Here is a 21971-nt window from a genome sequence, read left to right as displayed (position 1 = left end):
TAAGTGTGAGGAACCAGAGGTCGATGGACCAGAGATCCATTGGTTTGCTATGCATGAGGAACCCGAGACCGATGTACTAGAAAATTCATTTATTGTTCCAAGTATGGGAACTTCAACCAGAAGCTCTGGTAATGCAACCAGAAGCTCTGGTAATACAACCAGAAGCTCTGGTCATCCAGAGGCTCTAGCTTGCTTGCCATCTTTAGTCCCTTGTTAGTAATTTTTGTCCTAACACTAAGCACTTATTGATGGTACGTCTAGTAATTAAGTTTGTTAATATCGCAGATCACTATGTCATCATCTATTCCTTGTGTATATTTGGCAGACGAATCTGATTATGTTGTTAGTCGATCTAGAAGGAACTCATCAATCAATGAAGAGGTAGACCCATATGAGCATGAGAACACATCGACTAGCAAGACACCTGCTTTATCACCTGCATCAATATTACCCCCATCGGAACCAGTGCCCGAAATTCCACCTCAAACATTTCATGGTCCGAGGATTAGAGTCACGGCTAGGAAAAGTGTACCACTACCTCGACTGGTGACTTTTGAGAACTCCAATAGAACAAGAGGAGAGGCATATCAACCATAGCATAGGAGTGAGGCATCCCAAATAGTGACTGGAGTGCCTGTACCACCTGCTCAGGGCATGACTCTGGATGAATGAGAGTGGGTGCGGGGTATTGCATCGGAGTCTCAATCTCACCAGACCGGGCTGGGATATCACCACTACATTTTGAACAACCTGTCCGATGTATTGGAGATTCACCACCAGCGTATAATGAGAACCTCGGATGCCGTCATCGCTGCTAGATGAGAGATTAGAAGATTGTATAAATGCCTAGTGGCGAGTGTGTTGATGGTGCTAATGCTAGGAATGCTGATCTGTTGGATGCTGCTCTAAAATTGATGACTAGTGATAGAACATTTACTCTTTTGCATTGAATCCTAAGATCTGTTTTGAGGGTTGTATTCGACTGTAAGCCCTTAGCATCTTTTGAAAATATTTAAATGCACTGAACCTTGGTTGAATATAAAATTATTTTGTTTGATCATGCAAATGTTCAAATGTTAAACTTGAGATGAATATCTTACGTATCATTTAGTTGATTAGGATTTGTTAAACAAAGGTATTACTATGGAAATAACAAATTCCTGTTTGATCTAGAAATTTAGAAAATGCCGCCAAGAAGGAAAAACCCTAAAGTTGAACAACTCATGTCAGAACAACTCTTGGCCGCACTCCCCAATATTGTCAGCCAGGTAGTGGCAGGCCTAAACGCTAACCAACCAACCAATTCTGAGCCTAGGACACCCAGGGAATGCACCTATAAATCCTTTAGATCCTGCAACTCAAAAGAATTCCATGGAACTGAGGGAGCCGTAGGATTATTAACTTGGATTGAGGGTATGGAATCTGTCCTCCATATCAGTAAATACATAGAAGCAAACAAAGTAGAATACGTTACATGCTTACTGCAAGGCCAAACATTGACATTGTGTAACACGTTAGTTCATACTAGGGGTCGGGAAACGGCCAACCAACTTTCATGGGAGGAGTTCAAGAAACTACTTAAGGACGAATACTGTCCAAGAAGTGAACTCCAAAAGTTGGAAATGGAGTTATGGAACCATGAGATGAAAGGGGAGAACATAGCTGCATATACTGCCCGATTCCAAGAGTTAGCAAATTTAGTGCCACATCTTGTGACACCTGAGAAAGTCCGAATCGAGAGATATATTTGGGGGTTGTCTCTAGAAATTCGAGGAAATATCACCTCGGCAAACCCAAAGACCCATCAAGAGACAATAAACATTGCGACTAAGCTCACAAATAATGCTGTTCGGTTCGGGGAATTCACCAAAGGAAAAAGAAAGGTGGAAGAACATGGGAACCAAAGATATGGGGGAAGATTTGGCAAGAATAGGAAAGTTGTAGGAAATTTTGGGTACAGACCCAGGTGGTAAATCAAGGAAGCAAACCTAAGTGCAATAAATGTAAATATCCGCACTGGGGGAATTGCATCATTTGTCAAAGATGCCACAGAGGGGGCCATCCGACAAAGAATTGCCGAAAGCGATTGTGTTTTGAATGTGGAAGTCCGAACCATATGAGAAACGTTTATCCGAAGAGGAAACCAGGAACAAATGCTTACCAAGCCCGACCAGCCAATCAAGAAAACTCAGAAAGTCAAGCACGGGGTCGAGCTTTTGAGATTGGAGCAAAGGAGGCTAGGCATGATCCCAATGTGGTTACAGGTACATTTCTCTTGAATAATGAATTTGCATCAGTATTATTTGATTCAGGAGTTGTGATAACTGAATCTTGGTTATCACCTCAGGTAATGAATATGTGATTAGTTGTTATATATGATTACGTGACAGCATGACAAATTGTTATATTTGATCATGCAAGTATAGGTATTTGATCATGAGTTTGTATGTGTTTATATGCAGGAAATATTATGTATACATGCATGGGGGAGGCATGCATAATAAGGGGCTGTTAAACCACCTTTCTTTTTATAGAAAGGTGTATAAATAGGTAGTGAGTGTGACATTCTATCATTTCTGAGCTTCAGGTTAGCACCTTATTATAAGATCCTATATTTAGAATTATATTTTACTAGGATCTAGTCATGATGATTAGAGTTCATTTGGCTTAGTTCCCAAGTTTAGTTCGGAAGATCACGCCTCGGCGGGTAACTGATGAAGTTAACTTGTGTAATGCCAAATATTTTAGAAATGCTCCAAATAAAATAAAGTTGATATTATAAACTTTTAAATTAAAATACAAAGATCCCAATTGAATGTCCAAATAATTTTATAAAAAGGTGGAGTTTTGGAATTAATAGTGTCATTTTATTAATGTTTGGGTAAATTATATAGTGGGTTAAATTTAAGTGGGTTTATTCTTATTTAAGAAAAATAAAAGTTTTATTGGGTTTGGGCCTTTAGAGGCCAGCCCATTTCCCTCATTAAAATCCACATATAAATACCCTACATTCTTTGAAAACTCTCATTTCCAACTCTCTTGTTCGCTAAACCATATCATCTCTCTCTCTAAAAATCAACCACGATCCAGTTAATTCCATCATCAAGCAAGTCTTTAAGAATTCAGTCAATCTTGAAAAATATTTAAGATTTTAAGAAAAAGGTATGATACTAGTTATCTTAATTTTATTAGAATAACAAAAGTTTTCATCCTCCTACTCCCACTTCTTGATTTTGTAGTTAAATTTCTGGAGAATTAAAGAGGGGAGATTATACATCAAAGATATGAAAATGTATTCAAAAAGGATGATAATCTATGATCCATGTTCTTTGAACTCTAAAGTAGAAGAAAACCTATTGCATGCAAAGTTTGAGCATGTAAAGTTATGTTTTGAAGTATGGTAGAATCTTGCATGCATCTTAAATCGGTCCTATCATCTTCAAAATTTATTGGAATCGGGAAATATTTTCTGGAAGACTGATCATATTTGTTAATTTGAAAATAGAATGAAGATCCTTGAAAAATGATGAGTTTAGACCCCAAATGGCTGTCACTCGAAGAGTGTGCAATCTGTTTTGGGGGCTGTGTAACTCAAGGTTGTAGGGTAATAATGAGTGACTTAAACCCACTCAAATTTCTTGATATTGGAAAAAGTCTGCTGATCTCATTATTGTGGATGATGTGAAAAGTTGGACATAAAATGACTTTTGGAAGGTTCCTATTTATAGTGATCTGTGAAACCCAAAAATACCTAGAACATAATTTATAATCTGTCCAAAAAAATAAGCTTTTGAGTAAAGGATTTTGATTCCTTTTAATATATATAATTTTTGAACTATTTTTAGAATAAATAATAAAATATCAACTTTAAATTTATAAAAATCCAATGGCATTACATAAGATACAACTTAACTTAATCCTTGTCTAGAAACCATATGTGATCTAAATTCTGGATGTTGGTCTGTTTAGGAAGGTTAGGGCGGACGTTGAGCACTTCAAACGTCATCTTCTTGGATATTCATCATCAAACCAGTGAGTTCTCGCGGCCCCACTTTTTAATGTTTTTTGTTATTTAAGTGGGGGAAAAGCATGAGAGTAAGAAAACTATACTGTTTATTTATTTAACCATTAGACTAAAGAACTGTTTAGTCAAGCTTTGTTTAAAATCATCGGACTAAAGAACAGTTTAGTCAAGTTTATCATGTCATGAAATATTAACTGTTTTTGCACTATAAAATAAATGATAAATTGATGCGCTTGGGAGTATCTTTCCAAATAAAGTCCCCGTTCGTAAACGCTACTTGTTAACTCGGGCACGTCCCCGGGCCGTGGTATTGTGGATAGCCGCTATTGTGTTGACAGTCCCACCGAGGAAGGGGTGCACATTACCTATGTTTTCTTAGTCTAATCATGTGGAATTTGGACCACCGCTGAGTTAGTACTACTACGAACTGTGGGATCTAAGTAAGTGTACGGGCTACTTATGGTCATTCGTAAAATAATGGGGCACATTAGTCAGGTAAGGCTCAGTAGCATCTCAAGTTAAGCATCGTGGTTGATTTACATTTATTAAGTGCAAAAGTTTACGTATAAGTTTGCAAATAAATAATTTATGCATTATAATATTTTGTGCATGTGAAAACCCGTGAGCTCACCAACTCTATGTAGTTGACGTTGTTTTATGTTCCATGCTTTTCAGGTAATAAGTAAGAAATGAAACATTTTGGGAGCATACTTGTGGCAAGACCGATTAAGTTCACATTTGAAGTTTTTGTAAAAGAAGTACACTATCTCGTTTTGGTTATCGGTGTTAAACTCAATTTAATTTGTAATATTGAAAGGTATTATTTATTAACTGCTGCTGTGACTCGCTTACCTGTTACATCTCGTGTTTCCGCTTTAGCGGGGTGTGATAGTGAGGATTTCAAATAAACCTCTTGGCTATTTTCAAAGAAAAACCTGAGTGAGATTTGAAAAAGAGTTTGACCGGATTGCTTATAGACTGATTTCAAGAAGTTGGATTCATATGAGTTTCAAAAGAAATTACATAAGTTGAGTGATTCTTACTACTTTTTAACTCTTCATAATTGTATAATTGAGTATAGAACTTTAGTTTTGATTTAAAAGTTATTCACTGGAGTGTTGTCCGGATTAGTCTTAAACAGGACAAGTGTTAGGCGGATTAGCCTTAATCCGGTCAAGGCATAAGTGATTTAAACCATAAACCGGATAAGGGTTGGGCTATTTAAACCCTAAACCGGTTAAGGCTTAAGCGGTTTAGTCTTAAAACCGAACAAGTGTTGAGTGATTTATGATTATTGAGTTTATACCAAGTATTTTGAACGGAGAAGAAGGAATACGACTAAATGGTGTCCAGATTATTTTTTAAATCGGACAAGCGTTAAGCGATGTATTGTCCGGACTTGTTATCCGGACAAAAGTGTTGGAATTTATTCTAAGTGTTAAATCGGACAAGCCTTGAGCGATGTATTGTCCGGATTTGGTAAACCGGCCAAGACTTGACCGGAGATGAAGTCCGGCCAAGTCAAGTTGACCGGATTTGTACTATGCCTTGTGCTTGATTGATAAAAATTGTTATTTTATCATAAAATGGAAAATTTGATATAAATGATTTTGGATTGATAATAATTCCATTGACTGCGGTCTATTTGGAATTGTTTTCGTAAAATGTTTTGATGAGGAAATAAGGGTGGCATATCAAGGAGAGTTATACCATGGGATAAGTGTGACATATCAAGGAGAGGTGTACATTTGATATAAGGGTGGCATTTGTATGTGTGTTGATGATATAACTCTTTCTATTATATCCCTTAAAATTACCGTGGTCTGGAATCTTTATTTCTTTGTGATTTAAAGATTTAGGATCAAGGTTCTTATTGGAAATCGTAGTCTAGATGCTATTGATGAGAAAATAACAGGTTTGGCATTAAACTTTAAATAAGCCTTGTTTGATTAGAAAAGGTTTAAAAGTGGCATTATATGAAACCTGGTTGGTTCAAAGGTATGTTATTTGAATAGCTGAATGCTTGGCTTGAAAAGGAGAAGGAACTGGTAATATGCCCCATTTGTTCATATATTGATTATATATGTGAAAAGTTGTTTTATTTAAAAAGTTTTGGTGATTATCACCCTGCAATAACTTAAATAGGGTAACTCACTAGACCTTTCGGTCTAACCCTCGTTTTATGATTTTAACTATGTATTGCAGGAGGTACGGACGGTAAGGGGAAGGGGAAATGTGATATTTTCCTAAATGCTTATCTACATGAAGAATTGTTTATGATGTATAGTTTTGATTGATGAACGATGATTAGTACAAGAAATGTATTTTGAATTTTTGAGCTACGTATTTTATACTGGTAGATTTTTGTACTATGGGACCTAAGTGGTGTATAAACATGTATTTTTTTTCGTATGAAGTATATGTTACATGCAATGTGTGATATGGGGTGTTACAGGAGCAGATAGAAGTTTTGTATCATTAGGTTTTAAGCCAAAGATTAATTTAAAGCCTCAAAGGTTGAAAGAAGTTTACGTAATAGAATTTGCCAATGGTCAAGAAATTAGGGCTAGAGACATAATCATGGACTTCACTCTAAGTTTAGCCAAGAAGGATTTTAGCATAGACCTTATTCCGATTGAGTTAGGAAGTTTTGATATAGTTATAGGCATGGATTGGCTATCCAAAAATCGAGCTGAAATAGTTTGTTAAAAGATTTTCCGAATTCCTCAAGAAGGAGGTGAAACACTTATAATTCAAGGAGAGGAGTCCGATCGGAAAATTAAGATAGTATCATGCATGAAGATGCGGAAGTACTTAAAGAAGAATTACGTTTCATTTTTGGCACACGTTATAGACAAGAAGGTTAAAGAGAGATGTATTGAAGATTTCCCTGTAGTTCGGGAGTTTTCTGAAGTATTTCCCGAGGATTTACCAAGACTACCCTCTCCAAGACAAGTCGAATTTGGTGTCGACTTAATTCCAGGAACTGCCCCATCAGAGATGCAACAAATGTCGGGACAACTCCAAGAGTTGTTAGATAAAGGATTAATAAGACCTAGTTTTTCACCATGGGGTGCACCGGTTTTGTTCATCAAGAAGAAAGATGGATCAATACAGATGTGCATTGATTATAGGGAAATAGTTAAGTTGACCATCAAGAATAGATACCCTCTTCATAGAATCGATGATTTATTCGATCAATTTCAAGGTGCCGTATACTTTTCAAAGATCGATCTTTGATCCACATATCAAGTGAGAATTCGGGAAGAGGACATACTAATTTATTCACGAAGCAAGAAGGATCATGAGCGACACCTAAGATTGATATTAGAGCTACTTAGGGACCAGAAATTGTATGCAAAATTCTCCAAATGCGAATTCTGGATTCGTGAAGTACAATTTCTTGGTCACCGGGTAAATAAAAAAGGGATTCATGTAGATTCTGCAAAGATTGAGGCCATTAAGAAATGGAAAGCCCAAAGAACCCCGACGGAAATTCGTCAATTTCTTGGTTTGGCAGGCTACCATCGGCGATTCATTGCGAATTTTTCAAAAATTGCGCAACCACTAGTAACTTTAACTCAAAAAGACAAGAAGTTTGTTTGGGGAGAGAAACAAGAAGWAGCATTCGAGACTCTTAAGCATAAGCTATGTAATGCACCTATTTTATCCTTACTAGAAGGCTCAGAAAACTTTCTAGTATATTGTGACGCATCACATCAAGGATTAGGATGCGTACTAATACAAAAAGATAAGGTCATTGCATATGCCTCAAGACAATTCAAATTGCACGAGAAGAACTATACTACACATGACTTAGAATTAGGAGCCGTAGTATTTGTGCTTAAGATTTGGAGACATTACCTTTATGGTACCAAGTGCACTGTGTTCMCTGATCACAAAAGCCTTCAACACATTCTCAATTAGAAAATACTAAATATGAGACAAAGAAGATGGGTTGAACTGCTTAATGATTACGACTGTGAAATTAAGTACCATCCAGGAAAGGCTAATGTAGTAGCTGATGCTTTGAATAGAAAGGAAAGGGTGAAACCAACAAGAGTGCGAGCTTTGGGAGCAATAGTAACCACGAGTTTGAAAGCACAAATTCTAGAGGACTAGAAAGAAGCATTAAAGGAAGAGAATTTGAAGAATGAGACCCTACACCACATGGAAACCATGTTTCAACTGAAGTTAGATGGAGTGAAATACTTGGGAAATAGGGTTTGGATACCTAAGGTTGGTGATCTTAGATCGATAATTTTGAACGAAGCCCATCGATCAAAATATTCAATTCACCCAGGAGCAGATAAGATGTATAAGGATTTGAGAGAACACTATTGGTGGCTTGGAATGAAGAAAGACATTGAACTGTATGTAAATAAGTGCTTAACTTGTGCAATGGTCAAGGCCGAACACCAAAAACCATCTGGTCTACTCCAGCAACCTGAGATTTCTCAGTGAATGGAATTCATAACTAAGTTGCCCAGGACTAGGAAAGGGCATGATGCAATTTGGGTAATCGTGGATCAACTGACGAAATCTGCTCATTTCCTACCAATCCGAGAAGATTATAAGATGGAGAAGCTCGAACCAATTTACATAAAGAAATCATTACCCGGCATGGAGTACAACTTTCCATCCTCTCCGATAGAGACAGTCGATTCACGTCAAGATTTTGGCAGTCACTTCAAGAAGGGTTGGGTACACGTCTAGACCTAAGTACTTCATACCACTCTCAAACGGATGGACATACGGAATGAACAATCCAGACACTTGAAGACATGTTGCGCGCGTGCACCATAGATTTTGGTGGAAGCTGGGATACGCACCTTCCGTTAGTCGAGTTTGAGTACAATAACAACTATCATGCCAGTATTCAGTGTGCGCCTTATGAAGCATTATATGGATGCAAGTGCAGGTCTCCACTCAGTCGGCTAGAAATCAGCGATCGGCAATTAACTAGACCTAATGTTGTCCAGGAAACTACTGATAAGATTGTAGTTATCAAGGATCGACTTAAGGCTGCAAGAGATCGCTAGAAAAGTTATGCTGATAATCGGAGGAGGCCATTAGAGTTTAAAAAAGGAGATAAAGTACTCTTAAAAGTCTCATCATGGATAGGAATAAGGCGTTTTGGGAAAAGAGACAAATTGGGTCCTCGATATATTGGCCCATTTGGAGTAACTAAGAGAATTGGACCAGTGGCATACAAGTTAAATTTACCACCAGGGTTAAGCGCCATTCATGATACATTTCATGTATCAAACCCTAAAAAGTGCTTAACTGACGAAACACTAGTCATACCATTGATAGACGTGCAAATTAATGATCATTTGCGCTTCGTTGAACAACCAATAGAAATCATGGATAGAGAAGTCAAGCAGTTGAGGCGTAGCAACATTCCGATTGTAAAAGTTCATTGGACTTCAAGGCATGGACCGGAATACACGTTGGAAAGAGAAGATTTTATGAAAAACAAGTATCCCCACTTGTTCTCAAACAAGTCCAAAGCGAGGAACTAACGAATAGAATTTCGGGACGAAATTCTTTCGGCATGGGAAGACTGTGACATCCGTCATTTTTGGAGCATCAAGTTAGCATCTTTATAGGGTTTCTGTATTTAGAATTATATTTTATTAGGGTCTAGTCATGTTGATTATAATTCATCTGGCTTAGTTCCCAAATTATAGTTCAGAAAACCCTGTTTCAACGGGTAACTGATAAAATTAACTTATGTAATGCCAAATACATTAAAAATTCTCCAAACATAATAAAGTTGATATTATAAAATCCAAATTAAAAATGTAAAAGTCTTATTTGAATGTCCAAATAATTTTACAAAAACTTGGAATTTTGATCTAATACTGATATTTTTATCAGTATCTGACAAATTGTATTTATGCTAACATTTAAATGGGCTTTACTTTTATAAAAAATAAAATAAAATAAATATGAGTTGGATTGGGCCTTGAAAGGGCCGGCCCCTTTATTCTTATTTAGACCACATAAAAAAACCCCACTTCTTTTGAAATCTTTCATTTTCACCTTCACATTACTCCTTTCTCTCTCTAAGACTCTTCCTCTTCCACTCCAGCCAAATCGAACCTTCCAAATCCCCTTAGATTCCATAAAGCTTGAAGAACATTCAAACCTTCAAGTAGTAGCAAGCAAGAGGTAGTAGTTTAGTTTCATTATCTATGCAATTTTTTAGCATTAGTTCTCATTTCCTACACATTTCTTTCTTCTTTTTGAGCTCAAACATTCTGGAGAATCTAAGATGGGAGATTATCTATCAAAGACATGAAAATGTCCTCAAAATGGTGATAATCTATGATCTACAAACTTAGAACTCAAGGAAATGGGGTAAAACCACATTGCATTTGTAATTTAACCATTAAAAGCGGCAATTTGGAACTGACAGATTGTTTACTAGCAATTATGTCGTCCGTATCTTCTAAAATAAAAGTTCAAATACGCTGATTTTTATTTTAAAATGTACCTTGTTGAGTTATGATTCTTTTCCAACTGGAATTGTGTAAAAAGGAGGAGTTTTGACCCTCCAATCATTTAGAACAAGATAAGTATGCAACAGTATCTTCAACAGTAGGTAAACCCTACTTTGAACTTACATAACTCCTTCAAAACTCATCCAAAATATTTGATTTATCTTCTGTAGTTTATTTCGAAGAGTTGTTGTTCTATTGTTTTTGGTTTCACTCAAAAATATTGAGTTTTGAGCATTCAAATGCTTGATATTAAACTCTAGTGCAAACTGATGCTGCTGGACAGAAATGTACATGCATGTTCAAAGTGGCATACCTCTCTCAAAAACTAATAAAAATGTGTAAATCTTTTTCTGGAAGTTGGATTAATGAGTTAAGTTTATAACTCAAGTGAAATCATTGAAAACGTTAAGTTTAGACCTTCCATTTGACCTCAGGTTTGACAGGATGCAATCTGTCCAGATTGCTTTGACATGGAAAATGAGTTGAACATTTAAATTACTAAAACACTTACAAAATGTGAGGAATTTGGATAGAAGTTGTCTAACACAGTGACATTTGTGGTATAAAAATTTGGACACAAAATGACTTATGAAAGGTTCCTTTTGACAGTGATTTATGAGACCAAAATTCCAGAAACAGAATTTACATTCTGTCCAAGTGGTAACTTTTTGTGCAAAAGGCTTTGATCTTAAAATACAAAAAAATTGGACCATTTTTAAGAACAAATTATAAGTATCAAATTTAATTCATAAAAACTTATTGGCATTACATAAGATATAATTTGACTTTATCTTTATCGAGAACCCATAGGTGATCTAATTATTGGATTTCGGACTATTTAGGAAAGTTAGGCCCCACTTTTACTGTTTTGTTTATTGAAATTGGGGGAAAACATGAAAGTCTGCAAACTATACTGTTTAGTTGTAAAAATGTTGGACTAAAGAATTGTTTAGTCAAAAATTGTTGATATCATGAAAAATTGATTGTTATTACACTATGTATAAATGATAAATTGATGTACTTGAGAGTATATTTTAAAAAGTCCCCTTCCGTAAACGCTACTAGTTAACTCGGGCACGTTCTCGGGCCGTGGTAATTGTGGATAGCCGCTATTGTGTTGACAGTCCCACCCAAAAACGGGTGCACACTACCTATGTTTAATTGTCTGTGTGCGAGCGGGCCACTGCTACTGATACGAACCGTGGTACCTAAGTGAGCGAGTGGGCTACTTTATGGTAGTTCGTAAAATAACGGGGCACATTGGTCAGGTAAGGCTCAGTAGCGTCTGAAGTTTTAAACATCGTTAAAAATTTACATTTATCTTGTGCAAGTTTATCTATTAGTTTGCAAGAAGTGATTTATGCATTTTAAATATTTTGTGCATATGAAAACCCGTGAACTCACCAACTCTTTGTAGTTGACGTCGTTTTATGTTTCATGCTTTTCTGGAAAATAAGTAAGAATGGAAGGTTTGGAAGCACTTTTGCGATAACACCTGTTGGAAGCACTTTTGCGATAACACCTGTTCACAAGTTTTAGAAACCTCTTTCTGTAAATGATGTTGTCTTCATCGAGAACAGTTTGGTTATGGACTTGTAAACTTCTGGATTATGTACTTTAATGGTGTTATCTATTAATTGGTGCTATGATATGCTTACCTATTACACCTCGTGTTTCCGCTTTAGCGGGGTGTGACAACTTGACCGGAGATTAAGTCCGGCCAAGTCTATGTTTACTGGATTTGTATTATGATTTGTACATAGTTTATATTTGCCACATATGAAATCGACCAGGCCCGGGGCGACTGTTTACCAAAAACACAAGTCTCCGCAAAGTCGAATTCTAACCTTGTGTCAGGACGTACGGGCCAAGGGGAATTCATGTCCTGTCATTAAATTCCTCCTGATTTATTAGAACTAATATATAATTGTTTTTATATATATAAAATGGGAATTTTGTTAAAGATGGTTTTGAACTGATAATTCCATTGAATGCGGTCTAAATGGAATTGTTTTGTGAAATGTTTTGATGAGGAAATAAGGGTGGCATATCAAAGGAGAGGTGTACCATGGGATAAGAGTGGCATATCAAGGAGAGGTGTACATTTGGATATAAGGGTGGCAATTGTATGTATGTGTTATATAATATAACTCTTACTATCATATCCCTTAAGATTACTGTGGTCTGGAATCTTTATTTATTTGTGATTTAAAGATTTAGGATCAGGGTTCTTATTGGAAATTATAGTCTGAATGTTATAGAGAGGGGGATAACCGGTTTAGCCTAAAACTTTGCTTAAACCTTGCTTGAATAGAAAAAGGTTTAAAAGTGGCACTATGTTAATGTGGTTAATATAAACCTGTTTAGAGTTGATGTATTATTTGCAAGCAAAGATTATTGGCCTGAAAGGTGAAATGTATTAATATTATGTTCTCACTTGTTCATATATTTGATATATATATATATATATATATATATATATATATGAAAAGTTGTTTTATTTAAAAGTTTTGGTGATTACCACCCTACAATGTCAAAAATCGGGTAACTCACTAGACCTTTCGGTCTAACCCTCGTTTTGTGATTTTAAATATGAATTGCAGGTGGTGCTGACGGTAAGGGAAAGTGGAAAATGTAAAATTTTCCTATATGTATATCTACGTGAAGATTTGGCTATGTTATGAATAGTTTTGTTAGTCGAACATGAAACATTACAAGATTTTTATTTTGAAATTTTGGACCATGTATTATGTACTGATAATTATTGTACTAAGGGACCTATGTGGTGTATAAATATGTATTTCTATGTATGAAGTATATGTTACATGCAATGTGTGGTATGGGGTGTTACATAAAATGGTATCAGAGCCTGAGTTTAAGGGATTTAGGTATTCAACAGCATGATACCTAGACTTAAACTGTTTTATTGCATGTTAAGGTTCCCGGACATAGTTTGCTCCATTGGAAATAAATATGATGAGTTGAAAAAACAGTGTGTAAGATAAATTTTTTAACTACATCTGGCCAGTGTAATTATGAATTTACAGGTACACATCTGAACTTAAATACTTCAATATATTTGGGAATGTGAATACGTGATTATTAACACTAAAATCTGCAGATGTCTAACCGAACTAGAAGATCTGAAAGAACGACTCGTCCAAAGTCTGGAAAAAGGGAAAAATCACCTGTTAATCTTCCAACTAGCACATTTGGAATTAGAGGCCGGGGAAGACCAAGGGGATGAGGCAGAGGAAGAAATCAGTCTCAAGGAAGGGGTCGTACTGAAATTCATTCTGAACCTGAAGAATCCCATTATGGGAATGTTCAGGAGAGATCGGTGTCACACCCTGAATTTGTAACCAGGGATATGTTGGCAGAAGAGATGGGGAAATTACGGGAAACTCTGACTTCTATCATGGGGGTACCAGCCAGGGTAGAAACAGAGATAATAAAAGTTCATCCCTCGGTACCGGTTACTCACAACAAAGAGGGAGATATCAAAATGTTTTTGGCATGAAACCCACCGACATTTTCAGGGGAAAGGGATCCAGTAAAAGCCATGTGCTGGATCAAAGAAATGAAATCTATGTTCAATACCATTCGGTGTCCGGAAACATATAGAGTTCGATTTGTTGTTTCTGTATTAAAATCAAATGCTTTGTTCTGGTGGGAAGTTGAATCATCGGCCAAAACAGATGTTTTACAAACATTGTCTTGGAAAGAATTTGTAGACCGATTCAAGAACCAGTTTTGTCCTAAGACGACAGTTAGCAAATGGAAGAAGAATTCTTAAAGCTGGAACAGGGAAATGGAACAGTTCGGGAGTATACTGAGAGATTTATTGAATAATCTCGATTTGCCGAACACTATGTTTCAACCGAACCCAGGAAGATAGAGAGGTACATCTGGGGTTTGAAACCCTTAATCAGAGAGTTTGTAATTACCTTGAACCCCAATACCTTTTCACTAACGGTAGATGCGGCCGAAGTGACCGAACAAAATAAGAATCGGCAGCCAGATGGAAAAGTTGTAGAGAAAAGAAAATGGGAGGGGCCTTCATCAAATTTTCAAGGGCCAAAAACTATAAGATGTGATAACAAACCTGAGTAGAAGGTCGGTGAGAGAGTTTGCACGCAATGTCGACAGATACATCAGGGTTAGTGTAAGACAGATCCAAGAAAGTGTTATAGGTTTGGTGAAGCAGGCCATCTGTCCAGAAGTTGCCCAGCTAACCGAAGGTGTTTTAACTGCAATTCTCCGGATCATATTCGACCAAATTGTCCATTGTTAAGAACTCCACAGTTAACAATCAGGAGTAATGCGTCGGGTACTCGGGGAAGGCCTACTGTAAATAGAGGAGGGCAAGGAGGGGCACGGGGACGATCCTTCCAAATGACAAAGAACGAGGCAGAAGCGTCACCAAATATAGTAACAGGCACCTTCCTCCTGAATTCAATACATGCTAAGGTGTTATTTGACTCTGGTGCAAACTTTTTGTTTGTATCCCCATTAGTAGTCGATACTACTAATAGCCAGGAAACTGTTACTAGTGTGTTCAATAACTGTATGATTATTACTGATGGCTGTGAACTACCGATTCGGGTATTCCCTATCCCGTTGAAGGAATTCGATGTAGTGGTGGGTATGGACTGGTTGGCAAAGTATCAGGCTAGTAATATTTGCAATCAGAAAATGATCAGAATTACTCTACCAGACCAAGAACAGTTGTTATTTATGGTGATCGTCAGAATCACTATACTAGTATTTTGACCGTAATGAAAGCCCAGAAAAGTATTCAAAAGAAGTGTCAGGGATGTTTAGCGTACGTAATTGATATGAAGAAAGAGAAAGGAAAAGAAAAATCGATTTCGATTGTTAATGAATATCCGGAAGTCTTCCCAGAGGACTTGTCTGGATTACCACCAGACAGAGTTATTGAATTTCGAATTGATCTTATACCAGGGGCTGCACCAGTAGCAAAGGCACCGTACCGGTTAGCTCCATCTGAGTTAAAAGAATTGGTCGGACAGTTGAAAGATTTGACTGACAAGGGATTTATTAGACCCAACATTTCACCTTGGGGTGCTCTGGTCTTATTTGTCAAAAAGAAAGATGGAACTATGCGAATGTGTATAGACTATCATGAATTAAATAAGTTGACAATCAAAAACAAATATCCTCTACCAAGGATTGACGACTTATTCGATCAATTGGTGGGAGCAAGTTATTTCTCCAAGATTGATTTAAGATCAGGGTATCATTAGCTCAAAGTCAGGGAAAAAGATGTTGCTATAACAACATTCAGAACTGGGTACGGGCATCACGAATTCTTAGTTATGCCATTTGGCTTAACTAATGCGCCCGCAGCCTTTATGGATTTAATGAATAGGTATGTAAGGAATATATTGATAAATTTGTTATTGTATATATAGATGATATTCTTATATACTCTAAGACCGAAGAAGAACACGCAGAACATCTTCGTCTAATTCTGGAATTGCTGAAAAGAGAAAAACTATACGCAAAGTTATCTAAATGTGAGTTATGGTTAAGAGAAGTACAATTTTTGGGTCATGTCATTTCCGAAGCTGGGGTGAAGGTTCATCCAACTAAGATAGAAGCAGTTGCAAGATGGGAAGCTCCGAAAAATCCTTCTAAAGCCGGAAGCTTTTTAGGACTGGCAGGCTATTACCGTAAGTTTATTCAGGACTTTTCCAAGATAGCCGTCCATTGACTAAATTGACTCGGAAGAATGTAAAATTTCAGTAGGAAAAAGAACAACAAGCAGCTTTCCAACTATTAAACGATCATCTTTGCAGTGCACCGGTATTGACTTTACCAGATGGATCAGAAGACTTTGTGGTATACAACGATGCTTCAAAGTTGGGGTTAGGATGTGTTCTTATGCAGAGAGGAAAAGTGATTTTTTATGCGTCAAGACAATTGAAAGATCATGAGAAACAATATCCAACCCATGACATGGAATTAGCTGCAGTGGTATTTGCTCTGAAAATCTKGAGACATTATCTTCTGGGAACAAAATGTCATATTTATACTGATCATAAGAGTTTGCGACATTTGTTCAGTCAGAAAGAATTGAACATGCGGCAACGTCGGTGGATTGAACTTGTAAATGATTATGATTGTGAAATCTTCTACCACCCGGGAAAAGCCAACGTGGTAGCTGACGCTTTGAGTAGGAAAGAAAAGAGTGGAACTGTTAAAGCTGTGGCAATGAGAATGAATTTGGTTCCTGACATTCGTAAGGAAATTCAGAGATGTCAACAAGAAGCTATGAAAGAAGAATTTGTTAAAACAGAAAGGTTGGGTAAAATGATTTCAACCTTGGAACCGAATGACGAAGGACTAATGTGCTTTCAAGGGCGAATCTGGGTACCGTGTATTGGAGATATCCAGAGCACTATTAAATGAAAGTCATAAGTCCCGATACTCTATTCATCCAGGTACCAATAAAATTTATAGAGATTTGAAACCTTTTTATTGGTGGCCCGGGTTGAAAAGGGACATAGCTAAATATGTGGAACAGTGTCTGACATGTCTACAGGTTACGATTAAACATCAGAAGCCGCATGGAAGCCTTCAATATTTAGAGATACCTGTATGGAAATAGGATTACATTACAATGGATTTCGTCATGAAATTGCCTCAAACTCAAAAAGGGAATGACGTAATTTGGGTTATTGTTGATCGTCTATCTAAATCTGCACATTTTCTGCCAATAAGAAAGAAATACTCTCTAGAAAAGCTAGCACAAATTCATATCAAAGAAATAGTGATCAGGCATGGTATTCCAATATCTATTATTTCTGATAAGATAGTCGGTTTACTTCACAATTCTAGGGAGGGTTGCAGAAAGCTTTGAGATCTGAAATCTGACTAAACTTATCATCCGCAAACTTACGGGCAGAGTGAAAGAACAATCTAGACTCTTTAAGACATGTTGAGAAATTGTATTATTGACTTCGGGGGATCGTGGGAAGATCACTTGCCATTAATATAGTTTGCATATAACAATAGTTACCATTCCAGCATCCAAGCGGCACCGTATGAAGTATTGTATGGACGTAAATGGCGAACGCCATTGTGTTGGAATGAGGTGGGTGAAAGACAGCTAACGGGTCCTGAAATTGTCCAACAAACTTCTAAGAAGATCGAACAAATCCGTGAAAGAATCAGACCAACACAAGATCGCCCAAAAAGTTATGCTGATAATCGTCGAAAGACGATCGAATTCTGTGTAGATGATTTTGTGATGTTAAAAGTTTCACCGTGGAAGGGTGTTATCCGATTCGGAAAGAAGGGTAAGCTCAATTCGAGGTATGTTGGGTTGTTCAGAATATGTAATCGAATTGGGCTAGTGGCATATCAGTTAGAGCTACCAGAAGAACTAAGTTTGATTCACGACACTTTCCTTGTATCGAATCTGTGGAAATATTTAGCTGATCCGAGTCTAGCTGTACCGCTGCCAAAGGTTAAATTAGACAGTAAGTTGAACTTTGTGGAAACACCAGAAGCTGTAATTGACCGAAAGATTAGGGTGTTGAGAAACGAAGAGATAAGTCTTGTTAAGGTTCAGTGGAAGTTTCACAAAGGACCAGAAGCGACATGGGAATTGGAGTCAAAGATGAGATCAGAGTACCCTTGGCTCTTTGATTAAAGGAATTCTGGGATGGAATTCTTTTAAGGGGTGGATGATGTGATAATCAGATCTTGGTTGTCACCTGAGGTAATGAATATGTGATTATTTGTTATATATGATTATGTGATAGCATGATAAATTGATACATTTGATTATGCTAGTATGTGAAAATGTGCATAATATAGATGCATGAATGAGATTATGTGTATATGTTGATGCACATGTTTGTATATATATATATATATGTGTGTGTGTGTGTGTGTGTGATATGCAAGCATGTATATGCATGTGTGTATGAGTGTATATATATATATGTGTGTATGTGTGTGTATGTGTGTGTGTGTGAGGTGAGTGTATGCATGTGGGGAGGAGGCTGTGTTGGCCGACCTTTCTAGTTTTAGAAAAGTATAAAAGGAGGGTTTGACCTCCATTACATCTCTTGCCATCTTTGAAATAAGTTTGAGCGATTTAAAGAGAGTGGTTGACCGGATTTCCTTGTTTTGAATTACAAGAAGAGTGGTTTCAAAAAGGTAAGTGGTTTAAACTGCTTTTGACTCTTCATAACTGAATAACTGATTGTAGAACTTTATTCTTGATTTAAAAGTTTAACCTTTGAAGTGTTGTCCGGAATACGCTTAAACCGGCCAAGAGTCAGGCGGTTTAGCCATAAACCGGACAAGGGCTGGGCGATTTAAGCCCTAAACCGGATAAGGCATGAGCGATTTATAAATAAACCGCTTGATGAGTGTTGTCCGGATTAGACTTAAACCGGTCAAGAGTCAAGCGATTTAGTCTTAAACCGGTCAAGAGTCAAGCAATTTAGTCTTAAACTGGACAAGAGTTGAGCGATTTATAAATATTGAGTTTGTTAAATATTTTGAACGAAGTAGTATGAATACGACCATGTGTTGACCGGATTATTTTAAATCGGACAAGCCTTGGGCGATGTGCTGTCCAGATTTGTTATCCGGACAAAAGTATTGAAATTCTCTTAAGTGTTAAATCGGACAGGCTTTGGACGATGTGTTGTCCAGATTTGGTAAATCGGCTAAGACTTGACCGGAGATGAAGTCCGGCCAAGTCTATGTTGACCGGATTTGCATTATGATTTGTACATAGTTTATATATATACTTGTTTTTATATATATATATAATGGGAATTTTGATAAAGATGGTCTTGAACTGATAATTCCATTGACTGCGGTCTAAATGGAATTGTTTTGTGAAATGATTTGATGAGGAAATAAGGGTGGCATATCAAGGAGAGGTGTACCATGGGGTAAGGGTGTCATATCAAGGAGAGGTGTACCACGGGATAAGGGTGGCGTATCAAGGAGAGGTGTACATTTGGATATAAAGGTGGCAATTGTATGTATGTGTTATATAATATAACTCTTACTATCACATCCCTTAAGATTACTGTGGTCTGGAATCTTTATTTCTTTGTGATTTAAAGATTTAGGATCAGGGTTCTTATTGGAAATTATAGTTTGAATGTTATAGAGAGGGGGATAACAGGTTTGGCCTGAAACTTTGCATAAACCTTGCTTGAATAGAAAAAGGTTTAAAAGTGGCACTATGTTAATGTGCCTAATATAAACCTATTTAGAGTTGATGTATTATTTGCAAGCAAAGATTATTGGCCTGAAAGGTGAAAGGTATTAATATTATGTTCTCACTTTTTCATATATTGAATATATATATATATGAAAAGTTGTCTTATTTAAATGTTTTGGTGATTATCACCCTGCAATGTCAAAAATAGGGTAACTCACTGGACCTTTCGGTCTAACCCTGGTTTTGTGATTTTAAATATGAATTGCAGGTGGTGCTGACGGTAAGGGAAAGGGAAAAATGTAAAATTTCCATATATGTATATCTATGTGAAGATTTCGCTATGTTATGAATAGTTTTGTTAGTCGAACATGAAACAGTACAAGATTTGTATTTTGAAATTTTGGACCATGTATTCTGTACTGATAATTATTGTACTAAGGGAGCTATGTGGTGTATAAATATGTATTTCTATGTATGAAATATATGTTACATGCAATGTGTGGTATGAGGTGTTACACCAAAGCTTTTGGATAACCATGCTTTTGACTTAAAGTGAAAGTGTTATGAGGAACCAGAGAGGCTCTGGTTGTTCTTTGAAAGGAACTAGAGGAGATCTGGTCATTCCTTGAATAGAACCAGAGGGGCTCTGGTTAATCTCTGTCTATAATAAAAGTTATTTTCAAACTCCTATATGGACCAGAGGATCTGTATATGTTATATAAAGTATCTGTGTCATATATGTTGTATTTCAAATTGATTATAAAACTTTATTCTCTTATTTTAACTTAGAGAATTGTTTATATGAAGTGACTTTGGCAAAGCAAGACGAGCAAGAGGACCTCTGGTTAGTCTTCGCAATTAAACTAGAGGAGCTCTGGTTGGTCTGTGCAATTGAACCAGAGGTTCTGGTTAGTAGGACCAGAGGCTCTGGTCATTTATAAGATTTCAATTTATACTCTTCATATACTTGGAAAATATTTGCATTCATTCTATGTACATGACTTTGTAAATTTATGAATGATTACTTGAGAGGAACTCTGGATGATTGAACCAAAAACTCTGGACAATGGAACCAGAGGGGCTCTGGCCATACTGTTTTATAAGTAAATTTCTCTTAAGTCAAGATCTGGTCCTTAGAACCAGAGGGGCGATGGTCGAGGTGATCTATCAGATTATGTTTCTATTTATATGAAAAGTTGATTTTAAATAATGTTTTGGTGATCTTCACCCTGTAAATACAAGGAAAAAGGGATCTCACTAGACCTTCAGCTCTAACCCTCATTTTGTCTTTCAAATATGTATTACAAGAACAACTGAGTACCATGATAATAAAGGGAAAGGGAAAATGTAATTTGTTTTCCTACACACAAAACTATGTGAAGATCAGCCTATGGATGTGTTTAGTTTTGGAGATGTATGTTATGTAGTACAAGAATTTGTATTTTGGAATTTTTGGATTGTATACTTTGTACTTTAGTTTCTTGTACTATGGGACCTTAGTGGTGTAATACATGTATTTCTTTGAATGAATTATGTGTTATATGAAATGTGAGATGTGGGGTGTTACAGAAGTGGTATCAGAGTCTGAGTTTATGGGATTTAGGTATTCAAAGCATGRTGCCTAGACTTAAACTGTTTCATTGCATATTAAGGGTCCCGGACATAGTTAGCACAATTGGAAATAAATATGATGGGTTAAGGGATCTGTGTGTAAGTTATATTTGAATTACATTTGGACAATGTAATTTTGAATCTACAGGTACATATCTGAACTTGGACACCTTATTATATTTGGGAATGTGAATATGTGATTATTAAACATTAAAATTTGCAGATGACTAGTCGATCTCGAAGGTCTGAAAGGATCGTCCGCCGCAATCCTAATGATGCAGAGGATTCCCCTATTGTTGCTCCTATTAATACATGAGAATGTAGAGGCAAAGGTGGAAATAGAGGTAGAGGGGGAGGTAGAGGACAAGCCAGAGGCAGAAATAGTCAATCTGAGACTCATGCTGATCATGGAGAATGTAACTCTGAGAATGTTAATCAAGAACAGATGCCCTATACGGAGTATGTAACCAGAGACATGTTAGCTGAGGAAATGGGAAAGTTAAGAGAAACATTGACATCCATTATGAGAATACCTGCTAGAATCGAAACTGAAAGAGTTGAGATAAATAAATCTGTTCCAGTTACAAACAACAAAGAGGGGGATATC

The 21971-nt window shown here is 36.7% G+C and overlaps 1 protein-coding gene across 1 annotated transcript in view; it reads left to right on the top strand.

Annotated features, from left to right (window-relative positions):
- LOC112516165 (calcium-dependent protein kinase SK5-like) overlaps positions 1-21680 on the top strand; it is a 64567-nt gene extending 42887 nt beyond the window's left edge. The window contains 1 exon segment of the mRNA XM_025123187.1: positions 21588-21680. Within this exon segment, the coding sequence (XP_024978955.1) occupies positions 21588-21680 (93 nt within the window).
- Positions 21681-21971: the final 291 nt, after the last annotated feature.

Source organism: Cynara cardunculus (assembly GCF_001531365.2).
Source record: "Cynara cardunculus var. scolymus isolate 2C chromosome LG 8, CcrdV1, whole genome shotgun sequence".
Taxonomy (NCBI): domain Eukaryota; kingdom Viridiplantae; phylum Streptophyta; class Magnoliopsida; order Asterales; family Asteraceae; genus Cynara; species Cynara cardunculus.
Note: the sequence above shows the minus strand (reverse complement) of the source record. Positions and strands in the feature narration are given on the sequence as shown.